General features: G+C 37.4%; 1 protein-coding gene across 8 annotated transcripts in view; it reads left to right on the forward strand.

Annotated features, from left to right (window-relative positions):
- The window catches only part of CPNE8 (copine 8), a 215,527-nt gene extending 209,105 nt beyond the window's left edge, over positions 1-6,422 (forward strand). For all 8 annotated transcript variants that reach the window (XM_006120408.4, XM_014572184.3, XM_025183253.2 and 5 more), the window contains one exon: positions 4,648-6,422. In XM_006120408.4, the coding sequence (XP_006120470.1) occupies positions 4,648-4,836 (189 nt within the window). In that variant the 3' untranslated portion in view covers positions 4,837-6,422. The remainder of the gene's footprint in view (positions 1-4,647) is intronic.
- The last annotated feature ends 5,537 nt before the right edge of the window (positions 6,423-11,959 follow it).

An 11,959-nucleotide genomic window follows, 5' to 3' on the forward strand; every position in this document is an offset into this window, starting at 1 on the left:
CTCAGTTTCACAGTGAAGTTTAAACCGAGTTTAACAAAATCTATGGATCTCTCCTCTGAAACAGAACAGAAGATGCTAGTAACTTAGTTGGCTATGAAGTTCGCTTTCTTGGTTGCTATAACTTTGGCCAAGAGAGATGGGGAGTTGTAAGCTGTATCAGAGCTTCTTTATACAGTTTTTTCTTTAGAGACACATTTTCCTTTGACCTCACTCAAATTTAGGATTGACAGCTCTCCCAGACCAGACAGACTGGACACCATCATGGCAAATGGCATACAATATGTCCAATTGGCAGAGTTAGCAACCCTATTTTCCTGTCTAAAGTGGTTTGCAATTTCACATTAATTGAGCGATATTTATCCACTTTTTTTATTGCCTTGTTTAAGTAAAGGGGAAGAAAAGCTTCATAATTTAGATGTTGAAAAACTTTGGCTTGTTACCCAGATCAGGCTGTCAGCTCTTTGTTGCAGTTTTAGGCAGAGTAGAGGGCCACAAAATACCCAGCCAGAGGATCTCTTCCTGGATTTCCAGCAGTATTGATGTATTCTACTAATGAGCTGATATTGCACCTCCAAGAAAAGTGATGACCAGCCAGGTCTCATGCAATTTCCATGGCTTTTGTGGCTAATGTACTCATACTAAAAAAAACTTTAAAAATAACAAGTAATCCTGCAGCACCTTAGAGACTAACAAAAAATGTGGATGGTATCATGAACTTTCGTGGGCACTAAACATTTCTTCAGATGAATAGAGCGAGGGATCCGGAGTTGCAAATAGCAGAAAAAGAGGGGATATGAAGAGAAAGAGAAAAAATTGACAATAAGACTACGTCTATACTGCTTCCTTCTTACATAAAAGCCAGTGCAAATGAAGCATGGATTAGCATATTTCTGCGCTTCGTTTGAATAATTAATTAGGGGCCATTTTGTCACAAGAGGCTTTTGCGCAAGAGCCATTCTTCCTGAAAAAATGAGGAAGAACGCCTCTTGCACAAGAGGGGGTTTTGTGCAAAAAGGAACTGTGTAAACAGCTCTTTTTTGTGCAAAAGCCTCTTGTGCAAAAATGGCCCCTAATTAATTGTGCAAATGAAGTGCAGCAATATGCTAATCTGCTCTTCATTTGCATAGGCTTTTGCTCAAGAAGGAAGCAGAGTAGACGAAGCCTTAGAGCGTCACAGTGTCCATGCTAAATGAGGCTAACGGAGTGGCCTATAAACGCCTGACGCTTAACTTGTATTGTCAATAGGATATTGAATGTAGCAGCCCATCCAAGTAAGGTCTTTGTTCAGACCTTGGTTCAAGGTGTCGAACTTGTAAATGAAACCAAGTTCTGCAACTTCTCTCTTGAGATGGTTTTTGAAATTGCTTTGTAATAGTATAATCACTTTTTAATCTATTAGTGATTGCCCTGGCAAGTTAAAATGTTCCCCAACAAGTTTCTGTGTGTTACCATTTCAACTATCTGATTTCTGTCCATTAATCCTTAGGGCAGGAACCTTAGGGCAGGACCATCCATTTGCCTCTCACTATGCCATCTCTCAGTAATCTATAGACAGTGCTAGATTTGGCTAGGTGGTCCTACAAATCCCTGTTCAAGTAGATTTTGAGCCATCATCTATTTTGAATTGCATGTGAATCACGTACAATGGAATGGACATGTGCAATCACCCAAAGGTAAAAAAAATGGTTACCTGCCTTTCTGCAACTGTTGTCCTCCAAGATGTATTGGACGTGTCCATTCCATGACCCTCCCTCCTTCCCCTCTCTATCAGTATCTTTTGGGTCAGAAGGAACTGAGGATATCAGGGGCAGTGCAATCATTTATACCTTCATGCAGTGACTCAGCAGAGGGTGCTCATTCTGCCTCAGTGTGTACTGCTTGGGGGGAAATCTCTTGACAACTGTGGGGGGGAAAGACGACGAGCAACAATTACAGAAAGGATGGTAACAGGTTTTTTATCAATTATTTTAGAAGTAGCTGTAGTTTTAGAAATGTAAGGAATATCTTTGTTTTCTGCAACATGTGGAGAAAACATCTGCTGGGTAAGACAGGCATGCCAAACTTGAACTGCAATGCAAATATAATATTAAGATGTACTGGGATCCATTCTTGATTTTAGATTCAGTTTTGGCAAAAAATGGCTATAAAATTGGACATGGAGAGAAGATACACAATTGAAAAGTAATCAGGGAAGAAAGATCCCTCCCTCATCACCATTACTATAGCACTTCTTGGTGATCAAGGATGTAGTACGTGTCTTCTTCATTCATGTGATGACTATAGCAATGTCTCCAACCAGCAGACAGCAATTTTGCAGTCGAACTATAAACTTAACTAAACAGTTCTTTTAAACATTTTATAATACATTTTAATACTTCCTAGAAAAATGATAGACTTGTGAAAACACACTCAGTTATAAGGCACAAACCAAACACTACCCACCTGTTTTTTTTTATATTTGTTAGCATTCTTGTAGTATCAAAACATTTTAACAAAATTCATTCATTTATATTCACTATTAATGTTTAATTCATAACCCTGTTACAAATCAGTAGGACACTTAATTAACTGAAGGCAATATTGTAATGTGCTTTTGTTATTTTGACTAAGTAATAGTAAGAAAGATATAATATGTCTAAATCAATTAAAAAGGATGTCATCAAACCCTTTAAATACAGTGTGACCTTTATATTCACAAACAGGGATTTTATCTAAAAATCACCTTTACTATGGTATATAACTATCAGATTAGATGGAAATGACTTGGTTTTTTTTAAATTAACATTTTAGTTAAATGTAAAATCAGAATGTTTTTCTGTGTGGCGTGCTAGATTTTAACTATTGGGACAGATGTTAAATGCAGCAACTTGACTGAATGTAATGGGTCACAATAATATGTACATTATATCATTGCTGTAGACTCTTCACTCATTCCCTGTTTACTTCAGGGGATAATATTACATGATCTTTGTTATGATCAGTTATGAACTTCAAAGCCAATTCTCCTCTCTTTTCTCCTGCCCTACCATATGTATATATCACATTCTTTACAATCTGTCCAGTGACATGCCCCTCTCTGTCCTCTTTGTATGCTTCTCTATTTCAGCCTTGTCTGCATTTAAGAAATGTTAGGAAAAATACCCAGTGCTACTGCTAGTTTGGCTGAACTTGTAATAGAACAAACACACTTTTATCTGACATTCTAAAATGTAAACACAATCTTTTTTGAATTTTTCTTTCCTCCTATATCTCTCTTATTCACCATATTCCACTCCTCCTGGGTATTCAATGTGTTTATTTTTCTCTGTCAGTTCTCTCACACCAATACTAATGCAGTCTTGTCTGCCTAAATTCTCAGACAACATGAAACAAGTCTAAGCTATATGAACAATAGAACATTTTGGAAACACCAAAATGAGATGTTTCCAAAATTAAATGTGTTAAGCTGGTCACTAAATAATGTTTGTGGTGGTGTTGTAACCGTGTTAGTCCCATAACATGAGAAACACAAGGTAAGGTAGTATCTTTTACTGGACCAACTTCTGTGGATGAAAGACAAGCTTTCAAATTACACGGGCTCAAAAACTTGTCTCTGACTTTGAAGTTTGCCTCTTTCACATATTGAAGTTGGTCTAGTAAAAAGATACTAGCTTTTCTACTGGTCACTAAATATCAGTTTCACTGAACTACTGCTGGATCTCCCAGCATCTGTTGTTTTAGCCTTTCCATGCAGACGTTCCATGAGAACAGGAACCTTGGGATTTCCAGTCTCCCAAGTTAGCTAGCTCCCTGGGCTGAACACCTCAGCAGGCAGCCCTGTGAGCAAATTTACTCAGGAGATTGTAGATCTAGGTTCCCCCACTCCAGGGCAGTCCACATGGCAATGCTGCCCCACATTTTTGCACCCTCTAAATCAGTCCAGAATTGCCAGGCCATTAGCTCAGCAAAAGGGAGTCTGATGGAGCAGGGAACATAGATGCACCAGGAGCTCTTTATTCAGATAGGACTGTTGAGACTGGCAAGCTCCGTGCCAGGGAGCTGTGGTCACTGGAATACTGGCATATTTTCACTAGGAACCTCTCAGTGTTTTGATGACCTATTTGTCCAATCTGTAATTGATTTGGCAAAATAATTAGCTTCAACAAGGTGGCATTTTCTGGCTAAATTGAATTCATCAAAATATTTCCAACTAGCTCTAGTGAAAAGGAATAGAAACCTTAAAGATAGGAATGGCAATGTCAACTATTTAATTGCTGATCATTTTAGTAGAAGCATCCACATAGTTTATTTAATCCATAATCTCAAACTTGCTTTCCCAGTTTTTAAAATTTCTAGCTTTCTCTGACAGCTGCAGAATGATAGTTATACATTGAGAAGTCATAAATATATAGTACATCAAAGACTAAAAACATAAGGCACGATAAAATTGAATTTTAATATCAAAATAAATAATAGAAAGGCTGATGTTCTGGGTGTATTCAAATTGGTGTTCTATTAATAGTGCCATTAAAATTGTGACTAATAACAGCTATTTAATCTAGTTAAGTCTGGCATTAACTAACAGACCCAATGTTTATATTATATGTTATATTTGTATGCACACAATGTTATATATGATCTATAATGTATCTTTTTATTTTATTTTAGTTTGTGCCATTCCGGGATTACATTGACAGAAGTGGAAACCATATATTGAGCATGGCCAGACTTGCTAAAGATGTCTTAGCTGAAATCCCAGATCAGTTTCTCTCTTACATGAGGGTCAGAGGAATCAAGCCATTGCCCGCACCACCTCCATATACACCCCCTCTTCATGTATTACAGACTCAGATATGACTACTCCAAAATGGTTAACACCATAAACAAGTAGAGCTACTGAGTCAGTGCTTCAGTACTGGTACACTTTAAAGAACCAGTGAATCAAGACTGTTGTCTGTCTGGATGAAGTAGTAGGTTGCGATAAGTCTTTGGAGTGAAACATCTTCTCTTCATATACCAAAATTCTCAAATAAGTTGCATGAGCAACTGAAAAGCTTTTAACTGCTATTCTCTTCAAGTCTTATATTTTTCTGACTGAAAATGCTAATTTTTCATGTATTTGTTGGGGGAAAGCACAAGTCACAGTTTCAATTCAGAAGATACTGTTCTCCTTGATTACTGTGTGTATATATATAAATATATAGGAATGCAATTCCTCTGTATCAATGTTTACATGTTACTACTTTTTAAATTTCAATACTTTTATAAATATTCTTAAGAGTAAGAGTTTGGAATATTGAATCATGTGTCTTCTAACTTGCAATAGTTATAGCCAATAGGAGAAGCAATATCTCTTTGAATGATTGTCCAGACAAATACAAGCATAAAACTAAAGAAAAATAGGACAAATACATTCTATTTCTCAGTAACTGAATTGTTTCACATAAGTGCTTAGTAATCAATTCATCTGACAAAATTTAAAACAGTATTTGAGAATAAGCTCCAGAGATGTGAATATTGTTACTGTATTTGACTTAATAAAGCTAAGCCTCAGGAAGGGGATTATGTACTTTTCCAGATACATAAATTTAGAAATTGGAGTAAGTTTACATTTTTTAAAATAGGGTATGCTGGCTGAATAGAACAGTTGCATACTAAAAGTAATGAAAGAAGAATTACCTCAAGTCCCATAGCTGGCTGACTTTAACTTAGTAGAATCATCTCATACTTTGCTTAATAGCATTAGCACTTTTGCTTCTAAAGCTATTTTCAAGTTATTACAACAGGCATTTTATAATGAAACATTTCAATGCCCGTTTAAAATGTAAAGTTGTCACATATTGTCTAGATCGCCTATTCAAAGGGATGCTGGCTCTTAATATTAGGATTTATTGTTGTCACCTAATCACATTGCTCTTTGAAGTGCACAGATGCTAATATTTCATGAATTATGGTAACTGATTTAAAAATTGCACAGCCATATTGCTTCGTGCACTATGGTTTGTGTATTGAACTACCCAAAATTTTACTATATGCCTGTTCGTATCTAATTATATAATGTTTTGCATGTACAGCTTTTACAAGAAATTCACAGTATTATAAGTATTTGTGTCAAGTACATGTTTTATTTAGAATAAATGGCCTTAAATCTCACAAAATTCCTGAAAATGATTGTGAATTGCCTTCAAATTATGTTAAGACTGATAAATGTTTTACTCTTTGTGTTATCATTGTAACTACCTTGTAATATACTTTGTTTTCTTTACATATAACAGGTTATTACTTTTTTTCTTACTCATATATGTTGTACAGTATCGAAGTAAGGTGCATTTTTTAAGCATGGGAAGAGATTTTTTTCCTGAAAACATATTTGCAGTATCAATTATATATAACTATGTAAGTGCAGAATCTTCCATTTTGAAATATATTAAAACTTAAAATTATCTCATGTTGGATATTACTTTTTTTTAGATAACTATTCTGTCATGACAAGGACTTTTTTATAAAAACAAATATTATTTTAAGTTTATTTTAAATAAGTTTTTGCATAAGAATGAAGTTATTTTTTTCACCAAAATATGTGTGATTTTAATGGGTTTGTTGTGTGAATGAAATGTAGGAGAGAGCTTCGTAAAGACGTGTCAATTTGCCTTATGTTGTTATTTTCCTTTCTATGCTCTGAATTAATTTAAACATGCCATAGATATTTTACATATTGCCTAAATAAGTGCTTCACAAGTTATTAAAACAAACAATTTTACAATGGTGTATCTCTGTGCCAGTGTAAGAGCTAAGTCTCTTATTACGCATGTAAAGCTGTTGTAATAGCCAACAGATTTAACAGCTTTTTCAATCTCCAGCCAAGCCACTAGTTACTATTCTTTTATCCTCTGCTCCTATAATTATTTAGTTCTCTTTCTGCTTTTGATTCAACAGATATCAGACTGTGTCCAGAAAGAAATAGGTTTAAGATAGCTATTAACTATCTAATCCCTGACTCAGGTAACACTTTATAAATGCATAGCATAGGGTCAAAACTAATATGATTCTTTAAATGTTGGCAGTATGACCACTTTGAGATAGATATATTCCCAAAATAGTGTTTTCCCACAACATACAGACCCATTATATCTGCACTCTTTAATGTTTACCTATGACTGTATTGATCTTATCTAGCTAGTACTAATTTATAAATCAAACAGAAATATGAAAAGATAAAATAAAAATACTAATAAAAAATGAAATACTATCTCCCTAGAACAAAAAGAGGTGCAAATTGGCAATATTCCCGCGATGACTGATCTCTTATCTACAGAACTATGTGCAATTTTAAGTGGATGCAGTTATAATCTCTGTCTCCTTTTTAAAAGAAATGAGACATCGGGATCCATCTTTATAAGAGGACTTAGATGCCTGTCATTTTAGGAACCTGAATCCCAGAATCCTTCCCCACTGGGATTCACAAAACCCCTGCTCAGATGCTGTCAAACCTTGTATGAGCCCAAACTCATTCTGTGTCTAATTTTTTACAGTAAAAATTTCTCTATTTAATAGTTTTAAGTCAATTTTTATTCTATTCAAATTATAAAAGCATTGGAGGCTTTTCAGGTACTTGCTTAAATTTTCATGTTTTCTCCAAGTGGCTTTTTTTTTTAAACAAATAACATAATCATCTAAAGCACAGGATTTGGTGGTGATAAGAGATTTCAACTACCCAGACATATGTTGGGAAACTAACACACCAGGGCACAGATTATCCAATAAATTCTTGAACTGCAATGGAGACAGTTTTTCATTTTGGAAGATTGAGAAAGCTACTAGGAGAAAGCTGTTAATTTAATTTTAATAAAGAGGGAAGAACTAATTGAAAATTTCAAAGTGGAAGGCAGATTGGGTGAAAGTGATCTTGAAATCATAGAGTTCATGATTCTAAGGAATGGTAGAAGGAAGAACAACAAAATGGATTTCAGGAAGGGAGATTATAGTAAACTCAGAGAACTGGTAGGTAAGGTCCCATGGGAAGCAAGACTAAGAGGAAAAACAACTGAAGAGAGTTGGCAGGTTTTTTAAGGGACACTGTCAAGGGCCCAAAAGCAAACTATTCCACTGCATAGGAAAGGTAGAAAGTATGGCAGGAGACTACCTTAGATCAACCAGAAGATCTTATATGATCTAAAAATCAAAAAGAAAAACGAGGTCAAATTATAGAGGATGAATATAAGCAAACACGGATATGTAGGGGCAAGATTAGCTCATTTTGTCCTTTCCCTTTCTAAAGGCATAAAGGGTAACAAGAAGACCTTCTACAAGTATATTAGAAGCAAAAGGAAGACCAAGGACAAGGTAGATCCATTGCTCAGTGAAGAGGGAGAAACAATAACAGGAAAGTTGGAAATGGCAGAGGTGCTTAATGACTTCTTTGTTTCTGTTTTCATCAAGAAGATGGATGGTGACAGGATGCCTAACATAGTAAATGCTTGTGAAAATGGGGTAGGTTTAGAAGTTAAAATAAAAAAAGAACAAGTTAAAAATTACTTAGAAAAGTGTTATGTCTGCAAGTCACCAGGGCCTAATGAAATGCATCCTAGAATACTCAAGTAGCTGAATGAGGAGGTATCTGTGCCTTTAGCAATCATCTTTGAAAAATCATGGAAGTCAGGAGAGATTCTAGAAGACTGGAAAAGGGCAAATATAGTGCTCATTTATAAAAAAGGAAATAAGAATGGGCCAGAAAGCTACAGACCAGTCAGTTTAACTTTGTGCCAGGGAAGATAATGGAGCAAGTAATTAACGAATCCATCTGGAAGAAAATTAAGTGATAGATAACAGCCAGATGGATTTGTAAAGAACAAATCACATCAAACCAATCTGGTAGCTTTCTTTGTTAGGATATCAAGCCTTGTGCATAAAGGAGAAGCGGTGGATGTGGTATACCTAGATATTAGTAAGGCATTTAACACGGTCTCACATGAACTGCTTATCGATAAACTAGGGAAACACAACCTATATGGGGCTACTATAAGGTGGGTGCATAACTGGATGGATAACCATTTTCAGTGAGTAGTTATTAACCATTCATAACAAGTAAGGTTCTGCAGTTTTGGGACTGGTTCTCTTTAGAATCTTCATCAATTATTACGGCATAAAGAGTACACTTATTAAGTTTTCAGATGATACCAAGATGTGAGAGGTTACAAGTGCTTTGGAGGATAGGGTCGAAATTCAAAATGATCTGGCCAAGTTAGAGACATGGTCTGAGGTAAACAGGATGAAGTTTTAAAAGTTTAAATGCAAAGTACTCCACTCCTGTAAGGAACAATCAGTTCTTCTTCAGGTAGTGTCCCCGTGAGTGCTCTAATGTGGGTGTTATGCTCATCCCGGCGCTGCAAAACTGCGGCGCCGGGACGATTCTGACACCCACAGTGGACCACCCACAGGCGGACACACCTCGAAGAACCATTGTTACTGCACAAGGTGAGTAACTTCTTTCACACATACAGAATGGGAAGTGACTGTCTAGGAAAGAGTACTGCTGAAAGGGATTTATGGATCATAGTGGACAACAAGTTAAACATGAGTCAACAATGTGACACTGTTGCAAAAAAAGCAAACATGATTCTGGGGATGAATTAACAGGAGTGTTGTGACCAAGGCACGAAAAGTCATGCTTTTACTCGACTCTACTCTGATTAGGCTCCAATTGCAGTATTGTGTCCAGTTCTGGGCACCACATTTCAAGAAAGATGTGGAGAAATTGGAGAAGATCCAGAGAAGAGCAACAAGAATGATTAAAGGTCTAGAGAACATGAGCTGTGAGGGAAGACTGAAAGAACTGGTCTTGTTTAGTTTAGAAAAGAGAAGACTGGGGCGGGGAGGACATGATAGAAGTTTTCAAGTATGTAAAAGGGTGTTACAAGGAGAAAATTGTTCTCCTCTGCCTCTAAGGATTGGACAAGAAGCAATGGGCTTAAATTGCAGCTGGGGCATTTAGGTAGGACATTAGGAAAAAGTTCCTAACTGTCAGGCTGTGTCTACACTGGCAAGTTATTTCAGAAAATCAGCCGCTTTTCCGGAAAAACTTGCCAGCTGTCTACACTGGCCTCTTGAATTTCCAGAAAAGCACTGATGATCTAATGTAAAATCATCAGTGCTTTTCCGGAAAAACTATGCTGCTCCCGTTCGGGCAAAAGTCTTTTTCTGGAAAACTGTTCCAGAAAAGGGCCAGTGTAGATGGCACAGTAGTGTTTTCTGCAAAAAAGCCCCGGATCGCCATATGACGATCGAGGCTTTTTTGCAGAAAAGTGCGTCTAGATTGGCCAGGGACGCTTTTCCGGAAAAAGTGCTTTTCCGGAAAAGTGTTCTGCCAATCCAAACGCACTTTTCCGAAAATGCTTTTAACAGAAAACTTTTCTGTTAAAAGCATTTCCAGAAAATCATGCCAGTGTAGACGTAGCCTCAGTGTGATTAAACACTGGAATAAATTGCCCAGGGAGGTTGTGGAATCTCCATCTCTGGAGATATTTAAAAGTAGGTTAGATAAATGTCTATCAGGGATGGTCTAGACAGTACTTGATCCTACCATGAGGGCAGGGGACTGGACTCGATGACCTCTCACAGTCCCTTCTAGTTTTAGAATTCTATGAAGTGGTATGTCAGCTCTGGGAACTGATCCATCAAAGGCAAAAGGAAAGGAAGCACAAGCATCCCAAAAGTCAGAGAGACAGAGTGAGAGACTGAAAAACAAGTAGGAAAAATTATCAAAGAAACCCAGTTCTGACTGAAATAGAATACAGAGTGTTTTTTTCTTTTTTTTATGCAAGAGAAGAACAAAAATGATCGCCGGGTAGTACTGTGATCATTCCTTTGTGCTTTCATCACTGATCAGTCTGCTAGTGATTACTTTGTGTTCAACATCCCTCTCCATTTTTAGGTAACATAGCCCTTCAGCTTGACTAAATGATTTTGAGTTAGAGAGGGTGGTTGATTAAAATCTGAATTATCAAAAAATAAGTAACTCACAAATACACAGTTGATTTTACTCCTTTCCTGAGGTTTAGCATTTGAGAAGTTGAGACCTGGTGGGATAAACTTTATGATTTGACTATTGGTATAAAGGTTAGGGTTATTCATGAATAAGTCACAGAAAAGGGGAGTAGGTGTTGTATTATATTGCCAACATGCACCCTCAGATCTGGGACTGGGCATGTCCACCAGAATGGTGCCCATCTCCAACAGTGAATGCCCCTCCAGATTCCACCTTAGTACCACCACATCTGCTGAAGCCCCACTGGGTGTAAGGGCAACTTCCCAATGGGAACTGCTCCTAAATGCAGTGTGGCTTCCCCAAGCTGGGTCCAGTCAGGTTAGAAGTTACAAATTGTCCTGGCTGCTCTGGCTCCCAGGAAGCCCTGGATAGAGCATAAGGTGAAACCCCACCACAATCTGCAGGTATCACCTCACACCATTACTGGTCTGCCACTGTCTTTGTGGCTGGCTCTAATGATGATGCTGGTCCTGTCTGAGGACACAGTACTTTATCCCATCTCAGGGTACAGTTCTCTTTAACTTTAACACCGGTCCCCCAACTCTCTCATGATGCACACAGCAACCAAATGCACTTAACAGCAATGCCTTACGGGCGCGTTCCCCGTCCACACTCATACATCCAGTCATGCCAGCAGAAACCGGACCGTTAGTGGCAAAAGTTTTATTCATCTGTGGGACTTCAGTTCCCTATTGCTAATTACTCGGTCTCTTGGGATGTCCTGACATATGTGCAGCTTGCTGAGTTTCAGGTGCTACTGGATGAAGGCAAACTGATCACCCAGGTGACCATCCAAGCAGTAGTCTGATACCCCATCCTGCTCCATAGCAACTGGCATCGTACTCCACCAAGGCATCTGGCTCCAATCCTACAGATTTCTTAAAGAGGTCCAGATTGCTCATGAAGATGGAAGAATCTTCTGTATTCCTTCAAGGA

Source organism: Pelodiscus sinensis, chromosome 1 (genome assembly GCF_049634645.1).
Source record: "Pelodiscus sinensis isolate JC-2024 chromosome 1, ASM4963464v1, whole genome shotgun sequence".
Classification (NCBI taxonomy): Eukaryota; Metazoa; Chordata; order Testudines; family Trionychidae; genus Pelodiscus; species Pelodiscus sinensis.